Below are 15588 nucleotides of genomic sequence, written 5' to 3'. Positions count from 1 at the left end.
CAGATTTTCAGGATCTCCACATTGAATATGCATGAGAGATATCTTTCTTATGGATGTGCTTCAGTCACTGCACTAACTTCCTGCTGCTCTGCTTCATTGCAGAAAACAGAGGACGCAGTCGAAATGGAAGGATCCAGGAAAAGCGAGAGAAAAACGGCAACAGGAACAGTAAAGACACCAAAGACGGCAAGAAAAAGCAGAAAGGCAAGCAGCGAGGGACTGCAGCGCCAGAGACGACAGCAAGCCCCACGCAGTAACCGTGCGACGCGGCCACAAGACGGTCAGATTTCAATGCTGCTAAGCGTACAAAAGCTTTACTGAACTGCGGCACCACTGCCTGCTCAGCTGACCTACACGGTGAAACCACTGCCAGAACTCTGAACTGTCCAGAGAACAGCAGCAAGAAAGGGCACGGGTAGAGAAAACAGAAAAACCGTACCCCACAGAGTGCAGATGTGCCACCTCTGGACTTCTCCTGCGAAGAGAGGAGGTTGCCGGCCAGATGAGTGGTGTGAACAGTGGATAGGGCGGAAAGGAATATGGTACAATGGGTCATCCATGGAGAAAATGTACATTTATAAATGAAAGCAAATGTGTATACTGGCAGCCTTGCTGAGGAAGAACAAGGCTGGAACTGGTTTGTAACCTAGAAGGTGAGAGGGTTCTCAAGTCACCGGTACTCCCCGATCAGTTTTGTGTTTTCAGCTGTACGACTTAATCATTGAAGAGTGTATGTTAAACATTTGTGATATGGTGTTGAAGATAACTGCTTCACATTTTATTTCAAATTAAAAAAAGAAAAGAGAAAGCAGAGAGAGGCTGCCTTTAATATGAGTGCGTAAGTGGTACAGCTGGATCCGCCAGTGATCGACCACACGCAGATCAAAAGGAGGCTCAAAGCACCAGTAAATATCCCAGGATTCTCATGATCTTCTGCGCTTTAGGGAGAAATGTGGCTGAGTTGTAGAATGTCTCATATAAATATGCATGGAGAGAGAGTGAGTTATCATTTGCACAATGCTGCACAGAGCCGATTAAAATAAAGATCTGCAACAAACAACAAGCAGGTTGTATACGACACTTACCTCCAAAGGGCTTCCAGTCTACAAGAATGTAACGATGATGGGTTAGGAACGGTATGAGTTCAGTGATATGGGCACGGAGAGGACAGCGCGGCAGTACCATAGATAGAGTCTCGCTACCTGTCGATGGTAGTGGAGATCTTTTCAAAGGGGGTGGTGGCTTTTTTTTTTTTGCCTGAGGAAAGATATTGCAGGACAGGTGACCCAGGTACAGTTGGGTTTTGAGCATCTACAGCTGCAAGCGATAAGTCTGTAAAGTTCAAGACGGGCTTTATTAGGAATGGAAAGCTAACATTGGCATCGGGGCTTGCAGTCGGCAGGTTTAAACTTAGTCATCATCGTTTCTTTTTGTCACGCTTGTACACCATAAAAGTTCAAAGTGTGCTACATCCATCATACATGTTACAGAGCAGCGCTTTTACGTCCAAGGAGGTTTGCACAAAAGGGTTTCCATTCCGAGCATCTATATACAAGTTCATGTCAGGTCCATTCCAGGTTCAGATAATCAATCCAGGGGCAGACAAAACTTTCTTCACGGAGCACTCACAGAATCTTCCACCAGATTCACTGCAACAGCCCTTAAATTGCTGGAATAAAAGTTGTTCTGGGAGTCCCTTTTGTAATCGCTGAGAACCTGGCTAGCTCCTCAGGGGCAGGACTGCAGGTGTCTTGCAAACGCCTTTTGGCTTGCTCAGCTTCAATTTATCACAGGCATGAGCCACCCCACTAGCTTGAGGGCAGAAAGCCAACCTTCATCCCGTCCTAGCTGTCTGTTGGTGCAAGGCCAGCCAGAGATTTTGGTTTTTGGTTTTGTTTTTTTTTTGTTTTTCCAGGTATTTAGGGAACAGAGGTTCTTGAGATGGGGATTCCCAAGCATGAAAGAAACTGACAGAGGGTCCTGCTTCACCCTCATCTCATGCTGAGTCACCCAGCCAGCTCCATGTCAGCTGCAGCTGAGCCAGTGCTGGTTTTACCTTTTTGCTTCTTTGCACTCATAGTCCCAGTTTTTCGGGAGAAAAGCAGCAGTGCAAATTCACAAATGCAGCGGGGTGAAATTAGAACTGGTTCATCCAGCCAGCATGGAGCTAGTTAGGACCCTTCGCTCTTGTGTCATGGGAGTCCAGTATTGGAATTTCCTGTTCTAGGCTGGGGACCATTACAGGTGTTGTACTTGTGTCATGGGGGGAGGGGAGAAAGGCAGGAGCATTGCAAAGGTAAAAGTGCTCCCTGCTGAAACTGGAGCACTTCTGAAATGTTAAGAATTTCATCTCATAGGAAGCTTCCCTTCCAGCCCTCAGTCAGCAAGCAGACCTGGTCAACATGGGAAATACTCCTGCTTCAACAAGAATTACTAGGCTGGGAACCTGGGGAGACCCGCTGTGAGCTAAGAACCCTTTTACCCTCTCCTCAACCCAGGACTTCACTTCTCCCCTCTCCAGCTGGATCTTATCTGCCCCTTAAACTCTTTTCAACCAGAATCTCAAAAGTGACAAGATTTCCCCAGACTCCAACTGCTTCGAATAAAAGGGGGCCAGCTTCTGCACACGGTTCATCTAATTGCATTTCTTAGAAGCTCCAGCTCCTTGTTTTGGATGCTAAACTTGGCACGTTTACTGGCACAGTGCAGCATGGGGGAGCAGGAGACACAGCGCGGTTCCAAAGTGGTACCAAGAGCTTCTCTGCGCTCTTAATGCTGACACACAGGTCTCAGGGCCCATCCACTTTGCCTTTAAGTAAACAGAGCACGGCTGTGTATCTCGTAATGGGGATGCCAGTTCAGGACGATGATAAATGAGGAACATACCAGGCGGAGAGGCAAAGAGAAGAGGGATCAGAAAGAAAATCATTCTCCAAACTGTTTACAGTGTGAAATTTTAACCTTGGCCTTTCACTTGCAGCATTTATCAACAATATAAAATGTTTCTTTTTAAAACACAATGTCAGGTTAATTTTTTTTCCCTTCCTAGCATGGCATCAGATTTGAACATCTACACTGCACAGAACCAGAAGCAATGGAGCCGTTAATCTGCAAGCTGCAAAGACCTCTTAGTGAACCAAGATACGATTTATCCACAGTTGACCGTGTGCATGAGCTCTGCAGACCACACAAGTTTGTAAAGCTCCAGGCGATAGTAACAGTGGATAATCCTTATGCTGGTTCGCCAAGAAGCCTTGCAACCTGCAAAGAATCTAGTTCTTGCCAGGACTGGTGCAGCTCCTAGATCTCTCCACTCCTAAAGAACTTGTGGAAATATACCACAAAGGTCTGAAACCCCCTGTGACAAAGAGGCTACAACCTTGAGTCTTATAAATAAATACCGTAACGCTCAGTCAGAACGCCAATTCCTATGCAGCTCAGAGGCACCATGTATGTTAGGAGACAAGAAGGCAGGCTTAACAAAATTGCTTGGCAAATAGACACATTAGAAGCTTGGTGTGTCCCAACCACACTGCAGCAGATGATTCAACAGTAGTCAAGATCACAGTACTCCGGTCTACAACCTGACGATTTGGCACACTGACACACCTCCCTGGCATTCCTTTGGGATTTTTTTTTTTTTTACAGCTATAGCAGACTAAATGCTACCCAAATTTTGCCTTGGAAACAGAGCAAGTTAAAATCAGAGAAGGGAAGGCTACAGGAATAAAATCTGCATGGGAGGCATCTCGCCTCTGCCCCGTGCAAAGTAGAAAGGTAAAGGCTGAAACGGATTCTATGGGGGCTGGCTGTCATGCTCCATATTTCTCTGAATCACAAGTTAATCACTGGAACATCAAAAGAGCAAGCAAGGGAAAAGAAGAAAGAAACCAGGACAATGTATTTATTTAGTCATGTATATTCTGCCTTATTGAGAGCTCACAATCTAAGGTGTTACCCAAGTAGAGAGTCCATCAAGCTAGGTTGAGAGAACATTGCATAAATCTCATCTTTGGGCGAGTTTCCTCACTCCGAAGGTCATCAAATCTTCATATGAGTGCACTGTTCTGTTCATACGTCGCACTCTGCATGTCAAACCCCTACACTCCTACCTAAACCTCACCTCAGGTATCTAGGTGGGCCTCCTATAGAGGTATAAATACCTCCCTAGTATGAGGGCCTTATAGCTAGTCTCTCTCTCTCTCCCTGAAAACATCACAAAGTGCGCTAAAGCCATATCGCACGGCTTAACGCAAATGAAAAGGTGTGTAGTTATAATCCGCATTAAAACTGCGCGATATGGCATTGCGAAGCCAGCCCACTTGGCCAGAAATCCCGCCCCAAACTCCTCCCCTTCTCCTAATTTGCATCGCACCAGGCGTTACGGTGCTTTCGCATGCGAAAACGCCACATAGCACTTTGATAAATGACCCCCTAGGTTTGTGCCTGAGGCAATGGAGGTTGAAGTGACTTGCCTAGAAGTCACAAGGAGAGTATGTGTGCCCCGTAGGTCTGGCCACTAGGTGTCACTATTGAGTGAGGGTTGGAATGCTCTCTCCCTTTCCTGGGGATGTGAATGCTGATTCTACAGCAACCCCAATTCAAAGTGGAGCTCATAAACCAGACAGACATCCGCCAGTGAACACCAGTACTAAAGATTGCCAGCATTACGTGCTGGAGTGTCTGGTAATGCTCCACTTCTTCTGGCAGAATTAATTTCTCAAGAAATTTGCTGAACAAATAGGAAATGTTTAATGCATATAGAGAACTAATAACTGTGCTTGAGTGATCACAGATCATGCTAATGTTAATGTGGGTTATAAGGTGCAATAATTGCCACCTTCCCATTATATTTGATAGGGCTGATTCACTAACCTGCATGGTTAACATTAGCCCTCATAATGCCAAGTATGTGTTTTATACAAGAAAATTTACAATGCTGGATGTCGTACAAAACCCGGTCAAGCTGAAGACATGGATGCTTTCTATGCCTCATGTACCTGCTAAATTCATAGTTAAAGAGATCCACTTGGAGTGAAACCATGTGGATTTTTTAATTTTATTTTTGTTCCATTAATAAAAGTAATAAAATACCAAAGAAATTAAAATGGATTATCTAATTATAAATGGCACCTTTTGCATTACTACATTATGACTTTCTGGTTAAACTTTGCTAGATAAAACCTTATTTTTTTTATTTACACACAGCGAAAATGAAGTGGAATCAGGATGATCCATGCCAGAACTTTTTGTTAGTCTGATGGTTTCACCTCCTGCAAGCCTCACCCTGAGTTCCAGGGACTTATTACAGAAAGGTCACTAGAACTGGCAATAATGCAGAGATTCTTTCTGGGTTTAGCAGCTCTGCAGGGACATCTCAGGGACCCAGGCCTGGATTTTTAACTCACATTACAATGCATGCAGGATGTGCAGTCCCACAAGACAGAACAGGATTACAGGTTCACCCCCAATGCTTTGTTTAGGAGACAGACTCAAACATTCCTCAGGCAGCCAGCCAATAAGTTGGCAGTGTCTGTGCTGATGCATTGACTACAGATAGATTTAGAAGATTCATTTTTTGTTGTTTCCATTCAGCTTCATGTAATATCATTGGATCTACTGAAGAAAATAAACTGGGGAAAAGGAAATATGCAGACAATATTATCGTATTCAGTTGTGAATACAGAAGGTTTGTATGTTCCAAAATGTACTCTTTTGGATAACAGAAGGACTAGGGTGCATTCCATGAAGCTAGCATGTAGCACATTTAAAACAAATCAGAGAAAATTCTTTTTCACTCAACGCACAATTAAGCTCTGGAATTCATTGCCAGAGGAAGTGGTTAGTGTAGTTGGGTTTAAAAAATGGTTTGGACAAGTTCCTGGAGGAGAAGTCCATTAATTGCTTTAATCAAGTAGACTTAGGGAATAGACACTGCTATTACTGGCATTAGTAGCATGGGATCTATCTAATGTTTGGATGCTTGCCAGGTTGTTATGGCCTGGATTGGCCACTGTTGGAAACAGGATGCTGGGCTTGATGGACCCTTGGTTTGACCCAGTATGGCATTTTCTTATGTTCTTAAGATATGCAACTCATGGAAACTGTAGATAAATAATCAAATACTGTGAAGCAACTACCTCTCCTGAATTAAACACAAGCCAAGGAGAGAGGAGATTCTACTCGCTTACCAAATCTAAACAACAGATCCCAATAAACTTGTTATCAAACAATTAAATTCCCGGCAAATGACAATATCATAAAGATTGTTGCTCTAATGTTGTAATCTGCAGCCTCTCACCGCGCAATGGGTCGCAGGCTGGTATCAGCTTACAGAGCTTGATTTAATATAATCATTTATTGTCATTTGTCCACCCCCCAAATTACCTTTATTCAATAACCAATCCTATAGACCTATTAGTAATCACTCAAGATATAAATTTTCACTGAACGAAAGCGTTCTTTGAGAATCAAATTCATCACAAATTGGAATACTTAGCCGTAAGTTTTCATCGAGCAGCTACATTGCTTTGCTTTTCAATTTCAACATCCCAACATGTTTCGACTGAAATATCAGTCTTCTTCAGGGGAATTGTAATGTCTCGAATCAGGCCAACATATTCACTATATCCCGGACCGGATTTGCAAGTCTCTCTAGAGAATCAAAAAACATGTTTCGACTGAAATATCAGTCTTCTTCAGGGGAATTGTAATGTCTCGAATCAGGCCAACATATTCACTATATCCTAAAAATTAAAAAAATCATGAATTAAGAACACTCAAAGCAGACCACACAGCCAAAATTCTAAACTGAATCAATAACTAGAATGAGCCGTCATTCTTTGTAACAACATATGGAAATGTACTCCACTTACCCGGACCGGATTTGCAAGTCTCTCTAGAGAATCAAAAAATGGCGCCTCAGCGTCCTAGTTGGTGTCTACAGTCGTACTCACTCTGAATTTAAACACATCCCATCCATTCTGACCACCGGAAATCCGGATCCTCTATCCCCAATAAACTACATTACCCATACTTCTATGCTCTTAAACCACCGCAGTTCCTTTAAAAAACTGACCAATCGATGTCTTTATTTAATCCTTCTGGGTCGACTGTATTGAAATAATAAATCCATTTTTGCTCTCTTTGGAGCAAATAACCATCAAAGTCTCCTCCACGACTTTTAGGCAAAGGTTTTTCTATTGCAGCAAATGTTAAATCAGCAAACGTATGAAAATGTGAGAGGCAGTGCTGTACTACCGGCGCTTCTACCTTGCCACGTGTAATGGCACTCCTGTGTTCAATCATGCGGGTCTTTAAAGAACGTATGGTTTTGCCAATATATAAACGAGGGCACGGGCACCATAACCCGTAAATCACACCTTTGGACTCGCAGTTGGTGAGAGAACGCAAATGAAATTTACCATTTGCAAAAAACGGTAAAACACTGCCTGCAAAAGATTGAGTACATACAGTGCAGTTCCCACAAGGGAAATGTCCTTTAATACCAAGATCTCTGTTCTCTCCATCAGCTTTTTCATCTGCGAAATCAGAATGTACAATCATGTCCCTCAGGTTTCTACCTCGCTTAAAGGCAAACCTAGGAAGTTCATTAAACCCTTCATGTAGATGTAAAATGTGCCAGAATTTTTTTATGATGTTCTGAACTTTAAAGACATGTGGGGAAAAGGGCAATACACATACCAGCCTGTTATCATCTCGTTGAACGTTCTTAGGCAAAAACAATAGATCTCTGTTGATCCAGCGTGCTCGCTTATACGCCTTCCTGACGATCTGGGGAGGATAACCTCTTTGTTGGAAATTATGGCTCATCACTCGGGCTTTCGATTTGTACTCTCTAATGTCTGAACATAATCTTCTTAAACGCAAGAATTGACCATAAGGTAGATTGTTGCGTAAATGAAGAGGATGACAGCTGTCATACCGTAACAGCGTATTTCTGTCGGTCGGTTTGCGGTATATAGAAAATTCAAACCCCATAGGTTGTAGCATGATTGAAATATCTAAGTAAGCTACTTGGGTTTTATCAAAAGTGTATGTGAACTTCAAATTGTTATCGCAACCTTCCAACCATTCCATAAATACAATAAATTCACTAAGCTCACCCTCCCATACCACCAGAATATCATCGATATATCGTCTCCATAATCTTATATGGTTTTTGTAGGGATTGTCTTTCACAAATTTTTCTTCAAAATTCCCCATATACAGATTAGCCACATCAGGCGCCATTGTGGCTCCCATAGCCACCCCTTTCTTTTGGAGAAAAAATTCATTGTTAAACATGAAAAAGTTTTGTTCCAGGGCTATGCGTGCCAAATTGACTAAAAATCTAGATGGAATACGAGATGTCACTTCACTCAATTTAGCTGTAATGATTTCAATGGCCTCTTGCTGTGGAATATTCGTATAAAGCGAAACCACATCAATTGTAGCCAGCGCCAAACGATTATTGGGGAATAATTGTGCAGTCAGAAAATCTAACTGACACATCAAATCAGACGAATCCCTAACATATGATGGGAGTTTACTCACCATCGGTGCCAAAAATTTATCGACGAAGATAGATAGTGGTTCCAGCGTAACCAGAATAAGAAATCACGCAATTTTGAGAATTCGAGTTCATCGTCGTCTTCTGAGTCGTCGGGTGAAGATGGCACAAGTTCCAATGATGGAAAACAGAATAGACGAGTTAGGTTTCAAGAGCAAAAAAACTCCAAGTTTGTGGGTCGAGGATCCAAAATGAATCAACAGCAAACCCGATCCCGCCCTGTCACGCGCTCGCAACAGGATCAAGATTAAGTGAGTCAACGGTAATTAATTTATCTTCTTGTACACTGAGCGATAATAAAATAGCTGTATTAGAGAAAGGATTATCGTATGTACCGACTATAAGATTTGATCTCTTCGAGGTTGAGAAACACTTGTATAAATTCATTCGCCAACTTTGGCTTAGAGTCTATTTTGACAATCATATGTGGCAAAGTGATTCCTCAATAGTTTTTCCTAAAACTAAGTGGTGCCCCCCAGGAATTATGGACCCAGCCATCAGTACATTCAGAGATTTAGTGGTGAAAGAGATACGTGATTTACAGAAGTTGGTATTCACAAATGAATCTAACATTTCTGAGTCTGAACATAGTGCATTAATTGAACTTAAACAAGATTCTTCGATTGTCATCAAATCCGCCGATAAAGGCGGGGCGGTGGTTGTAATGGACACAGAGAAATACCGTATTGAAGTGATGCGTCAGGTGAACGATCCAGTTTATTATTCTAGACTATCAGAAGATCCTACCAGAGAAATGAAAAAAGGTATTGATTGTTTGGTTGAAATGGCTTGTTCAAGGTTTTGGATCACATCTCGTGAGAAGAGATTTTTGACAGTTGATTTTCCAAAGATACCTGTATTATATATACTGCCGAAAGTTCACAAGACATTGGTGAATCCCCCTGGTAGACCCATTGTGTCTACCAGGGGTTCACTGCTGGAACCACTATCTATCTTCGTCGATAAATTTTTGGCACCGATGGTGAGTAAACTCCCATCATATGTTAGGGATTCGTCTGATTTGATGTGTCAGTTAGATTTTCTGACTGCACAATTATTCCCCAATAATCGTTTGGCGCTGGCTACAATTGATGTGGTTTCGCTTTATACGAATATTCCACAGCAAGAGGCCATTGAAATCATTACAGCTAAATTGAGTGAAGTGACATCTCGTATTCCATCTAGATTTTTAGTCAATTTGGCACGCATAGCCCTGGAACAAAACTTTTTCATGTTTAACAATGAATTTTTTCTCCAAAAGAAAGGGGTGGCTATGGGAGCCACAATGGCGCCTGATGTGGCTAATCTGTATATGGGGAATTTTGAAGAAAAATTTGTGAAAGACAATCCCTACAAAAACCATATAAGATTATGGAGACGATATATCGATGATATTCTGGTGGTATGGGAGGGTGAGCTTAGTGAATTTATTGTATTTATGGAATGGTTGGAAGGTTGCGATAACAATTTGAAGTTCACATACACTTTTGATAAAACCCAAGTAGCTTACTTAGATATTTCAATCATGCTACAACCTATGGGGTTTGAATTTTCTATATACCGCAAACCGACCGACAGAAATACGCTGTTACGGTATGACAGCTGTCATCCTCTTCATTTACGCAACAATCTACCTTATGGTCAATTCTTGCGTTTAAGAAGATTATGTTCAGACATTAGAGAGTACAAATCGAAAGCCCGAGTGATGAGCCATAATTTCCAACAAAGAGGTTATCCTCCCCAGATCGTCAGGAAGGCGTATAAGCGAGCACGCTGGATCAACAGAGATCTATTGTTTTTGCCTAAGAACGTTCAACGAGATGATAACAGGCTGGTATGTGTATTGCCCTTTTCCCCACATGTCTTTAAAGTTCAGAACATCATAAAAAAATTCTGGCACATTTTACATCTACATGAAGGGTTTAATGAACTTCCTAGGTTTGCCTTTAAGCGAGGTAGAAACCTGAGGGACATGATTGTACATTCTGATTTCGCAGATGAAAAAGCTGATGGAGAGAACAGAGATCTTGGTATTAAAGGACATTTCCCTTGTGGGAACTGCACTGTATGTACTCAATCTTTTGCAGGCAGTGTTTTACCGTTTTTTGCAAATGGTAAATTTCATTTGCGTTCTCTCACCAACTGCGAGTCCAAAGGTGTGATTTACGGGTTATGGTGCCCGTGCCCTCGTTTATATATTGGCAAAACCATACGTTCTTTAAAGACCCGCATGATTGAACACAGGAGTGCCATTACACGTGGCAAGGTAGAAGCGCCGGTAGTACAGCACTGCCTCTCACATTTTCATACGTTTGCTGATTTAACATTTGCTGCAATAGAAAAACCTTTGCCTAAAAGTCGTGGAGGAGACTTTGATGGTTATTTGCTCCAAAGAGAGCAAAAATGGATTTATTATTTCAATACAGTCGACCCAGAAGGATTAAATAAAGACATCGATTGGTCAGTTTTTTAAAGGAACTGCGGTGGTTTAAGAGCATAGAAGTATGGGTAATGTAGTTTATTGGGGATAGAGGATCCGGATTTCCGGTGGTCAGAATGGATGGGATGTGTTTAAATTCAGAGTGAGTACGACTGTAGACACCAACTAGGACGCTGAGGCGCCATTTTTTGATTCTCTAGAGAGACTTGCAAATCCGGTCCGGGTAAGTGGAGTACATTTCCATATGTTGTTACAAAGAATGACGGCTCATTCTAGTTATTGATTCAGTTTAGAATTTTGGCTGTGTGGTCTGCTTTGAGTGTTCTTAATTCATGATTTTTTTAATTTTTAGGATATAGTGAATATGTTGGCCTGATTCGAGACATTACAATTCCCCTGAAGAAGACTGATATTTCAGTCGAAACATGTTTTTTGATTCTCTAGAGAGACTTGCAAATCCGGTCCGGGATATAGTGAATATGTTGGCCTGATTCGAGACATTACAATTCCCCTGAAGAAGACTGATATTTCAGTCGAAACATGTTGGGATGTTGAAATTGAAAAGCAAAGCAATGTAGCTGCTCGATGAAAACTTACGGCTAAGTATTCCAATTTGTGATGAATTTGATTCTCAAAGAACGCTTTCGTTCAGTGAAAATTTATATCTTGAGTGATTACTAATAGGTCTATAGGATTGGTTATTGAATAAAGGTAATTTGGGGGGTGGACAAATGACAATAAATGATTATATTAAATCAAGCTCTGTAAGCTGATACCAGCCTGCGACCCATTGCACGGTGAGAGGCTGCAGATTACAACATTAGAGCAACAATCTTTATGATATTGTCATTTGCCGGGAATTTAATTGTTTGATAACAAGTTTATTGGGATCTGTTGTTTAGATTTGGTAAGCGAGTAGAATCTCCTCTCTCCTTGACTCATGGAAACTGTACATACACAGTGAGAGACAGAAGCCTATGGAGAGGACAATAGCTCTGTTTCTATGAGATATCAGTTCTGTCAATAATTAATATCACAGATTTTCAAGAGCGTAGTTTTGTGCGTATAAATGGCCCTTTTAAAATTGCCCAGGGGGTCAAGTGTGGTAAAAGTATGCACAGAAGCGATTCCACGCACTAGAAATAGGTATTGGGGAGGGGGGGGCGGGGCAGAGTTGTGGCAGGGATGGCAGATATTTCTTGGACTGCTGAAAAGGACCCTTCCTACGATCAGGGAATGTTCTATCAATAAAAGTCAATCAACTGACCAATTACAACATTTTATGGTAAATGTTACTGTATTGTCATCTTTTGTTGTGACCACTCCATGGTGGGTTTATTTAGCTCGGAAAAGAGAAGACGGATGGGTGGCTTGAGCTGTCAGTGGACTTCATACACAGAAGCGGCGTTACGAGGAGGATGGTGTTCAGTTGTTCTCCCTCTCCCCACAGCTAAAAGAACAAGAAGTCGTGGACTTAATTACAGCAGGGCAGAATTAGAAATCATGAAGCAGTTTCTAACTGCGTGGGTTGTCAAGGAATAGAACAACTTATTCAGGAAGCTGATTGAATTTCTGCCATCGGAGGCTGCTAAGAGCAGGCCAGTCAAATATTTGTTTGGGATGGAAGCTAAGAGATTCTGCCTGGAGATGAGGAGATGGAGTCAATGGCATCCCTTCCAGCCCTGTTTTGCCATGATTTCATGGCTATCCCTTCCAGTGAGGAACTATTTGTCTCCCCCATGTTTCTGTGGGTTCTCACTGTTGGCCAGATTTTAAAAGGCCTGCACGTGTAAAATCCTGGGTTTTCACACATGGCCGGGCCTTGCACGCACCGCACATATTTTCAAAGAGGTCCAGCCACGCATGTAAACCCTGGTATGCGCACAAGTGCCAGGCCTCTTCAAAGGGGCGGGCTGGGAGTGGGGTCTGGGCAGGGAGGGGCAGGACTGGAGGCGGGCCGGGACAGCAGTATTGAATGCCATCCCGAAGACTCGCGCACCAGCAGCTAGTTGGTGCACACAACTTACTTCAGCTCGGGATCTGAAGTAAGTTCTAAAACAAACAAAAAAAAAGGATAGGTAGGGTTTAGGGGGTGGGGAGGAGAGGGAAGGGAGTTTAGGTGGGGGTGTGGGGTAGGGAAGGCCCGAATGCATCATCGTGCGGAGTTTGCAGAAATTCTCCCCCCCTGCGTGCGCCGCACATATGTGTGCGGATTATAAAATCCAGCATGCATGTGCGTGTGGCTCACGGATTTTATAACATGCGCATATCGGCGCATCCACATTATAAAATCTACCCCTGCATGTACTGTACTGAGGCTGTTATAGGCAAAGGTTTTCAGTTTATTGAAGAGAAAGGAGCTGGTAGGTCTTGGTAACATTCCAAGATTTCTAGCTGGCACTGAAAGTATGCCTTTCTAAGGGAGAAGGAGGAAGAATCACACAATTATTTAGTCTAACTATTTAGGAAAGAAAAGAATCTGATTGATATCAACCCTAATCGAAAACATGCAGACACTGCGTAAATTGTTGAGCTTGATCATCAAGATTAATGCTAAAACAATTACCTACAATTTGGAATTATTTGGATTTCCACATCAAGGCACGGTTTCTGAATGCTTTCAGGCTCATGAATATAATTTGATTAGGGGAAAAGAGCCAGAAACTCGACAAGTTCCCAAAACAGAGAGAAAATAAGAGACCACAAACAGGAGATGTTTACTGACAATGCTCCAAGTCCTTCTGAAGTTCAAATACATCTAGGACCACAGACGGCGAAACTGACTGATGGAGAGCCACTCTGTCAAGACCTTATCTGCCCTCTTATTCTGTGATTCTATGTACTAATGACTGGAACTACTGTTATTATGAACCTCCTATCAATTTTGTTTTCATTTTGCCTCTCAACCCTTCCCTCCCTCCCTAAGAGCAATGCCAGAGCAACACATTTCCCTCCATGCTGCCCATAAACTGGAAGAAAGGTTTGATCCAAGACTGCATCCTTCAGCTCTGGTCTGTGGTGGTTGAGGGATTGCCCCCTGTAGCATCCTGGTATCACCACCTTCGTGAAGCATCCACTAAAAGATGTGTGCAGAAGAGGAATTTATGGCTATCATGTCAAAGCCTTTTCTATCATAATAGCTTATGCTTACAAAGTGTGTTTTATAAATTGCAATACCATGGTGGCTGATACTACCCTGCTGCCCTCTACTGTTCTTTTTATAGTTAAACTATAAGTTATTACTTGTCTAATAATCCTTCTGGCAGCAAAGGGCTAGTAAAAAATTAAAACATGCTATTTTATTTTAGTGAGGATACCTTATGGATGGGAATGTGTTAAAGGATGGTAAATAGTGATCTGATGATCTCTAAGTATTATACAATAAGACCTCAAACTGCAATAGTTATTTATACTTGAGGCTAAGAAATGAGGAAGGAAAGACATACTTTTAAAAATATTTTTTATATTTTCCACATTTTCTCTGATAGCCATTTAATGGAATGGAGGAGTAGCCTAGTGGTTAGAGCAGCTCGTTGTGCTGTGCGCTGAGACTTCACTTAAAGGACCCTGTGTCTCAAGTATTTTTTCTCTCTCATAGAAATAAAATGAGAAAACCCCTTTAGTATATCCAGCTCTAAATGTATCAAGGGAGAGGAGGGAGAAGGCGAGAGGATTAGAAATAAAAGGCATTTTCCAGTGGTAAGGGAGCTCCAGATCAAAGAGATCATGAGATGAGCTGGGAGGGGTAGCAGACGCACAGAATGGTGTCCCAGGACAAGTGATTGAGGCAAAACAGTAACAGAATTCAAGAAAGAATAGATGATCCTTAGTTGCAAAGAAATGAGGGGACACTGCAGAGGTGCAAAGTTACCCAGTTCCTGGAGGGAAAGTATTTGACCAGTCCGGGTTTGCATTTACATCCCAAAGCAGTGTGGTATTTATAGTCCCTGATTCCACCCAACGAAAGCCATTTTGCAGGTCTCGTTATGCATCAGGGCTGTTGGAGATACAGGACTGGCCTTCAAAATCTCTCTGCTGGGACTGGATGCGTTGGCAGCTCTTTTAAGTGGCATGAACCTATTTTTCAAGGCTTTGGGAAAGGGGGCGGGGTTCGGCCGCCCCGCCCTCTTAAAGAAAAAGGGAGTTTAAGTGGCATGAAGAATGCTATGCAAATAAGAATAAAAATACATGAATTGGACTGGGTAGTCTAGATGCGCTTTTCGTCCTTGGGGGGGCCATAGGGTGGGCTCAGGGACTGCCTGCTGTCGATGACGTACACAGCCTGCGCCCCGCCCCAGCCGGTCGCGCTGCTGATGAGGTCACCGCCAGGCCTGCGTCGGCTCTCTCGCACGCCGCGTGCGCCCGTGGGGCTCGGTCTCTTCGGTTTTCGGGTCCTTCTTTCCCGGTTCTGAGTTTTGGTTTTTTTTTTTTTAGACCCGGCTCCGGCTCAGCGACAGCGACAAGATGGTGAAACCTCGCTTCAAAGGGAGGAGCAGCATCAACCCGTCCAGCTCCAGCAGCAACCCAGGTACCGATAGAAAACCATCCGTGCCCTGCCTCACCCCCATCGCGGATT

General features: G+C 42.7%; 2 protein-coding genes across 4 annotated transcripts in view; both read left to right on the top strand.

Moving 5' to 3' along the window:
• Nucleotides 1–981, top strand: part of RSPO1 (R-spondin 1) — a 56455-nt gene extending 55474 nt beyond the window's left edge. For all 3 annotated transcript variants that reach the window (XM_029571433.1, XM_029571432.1, XM_029571431.1), the window contains exon 6: nucleotides 103–981. In XM_029571433.1, the coding sequence (XP_029427293.1) occupies nucleotides 103–257 (155 nt within the window). In that variant the 3' untranslated portion in view covers nucleotides 258–981. The remainder of the gene's footprint in view (nucleotides 1–102) is intronic.
• A 14352-nt stretch (nucleotides 982–15333) lies between these two features.
• The window catches only part of GNL2 (G protein nucleolar 2), a 39928-nt gene continuing 39673 nt past the window's right edge, over nucleotides 15334–15588 (top strand). The window contains exon 1 of the mRNA XM_029571255.1: nucleotides 15334–15540. Coding sequence (XP_029427115.1) covers nucleotides 15477–15540 — 64 coding nt within the window. The 5' untranslated portion in view covers nucleotides 15334–15476. The remainder of the gene's footprint in view (nucleotides 15541–15588) is intronic.

Source organism: Rhinatrema bivittatum, chromosome 11, assembly GCF_901001135.1.
Source record: "Rhinatrema bivittatum chromosome 11, aRhiBiv1.1, whole genome shotgun sequence".
Taxonomy (NCBI): domain Eukaryota; kingdom Metazoa; phylum Chordata; class Amphibia; order Gymnophiona; family Rhinatrematidae; genus Rhinatrema; species Rhinatrema bivittatum.
This window is presented reverse-complemented; position numbering and strand designations above follow the sequence as displayed.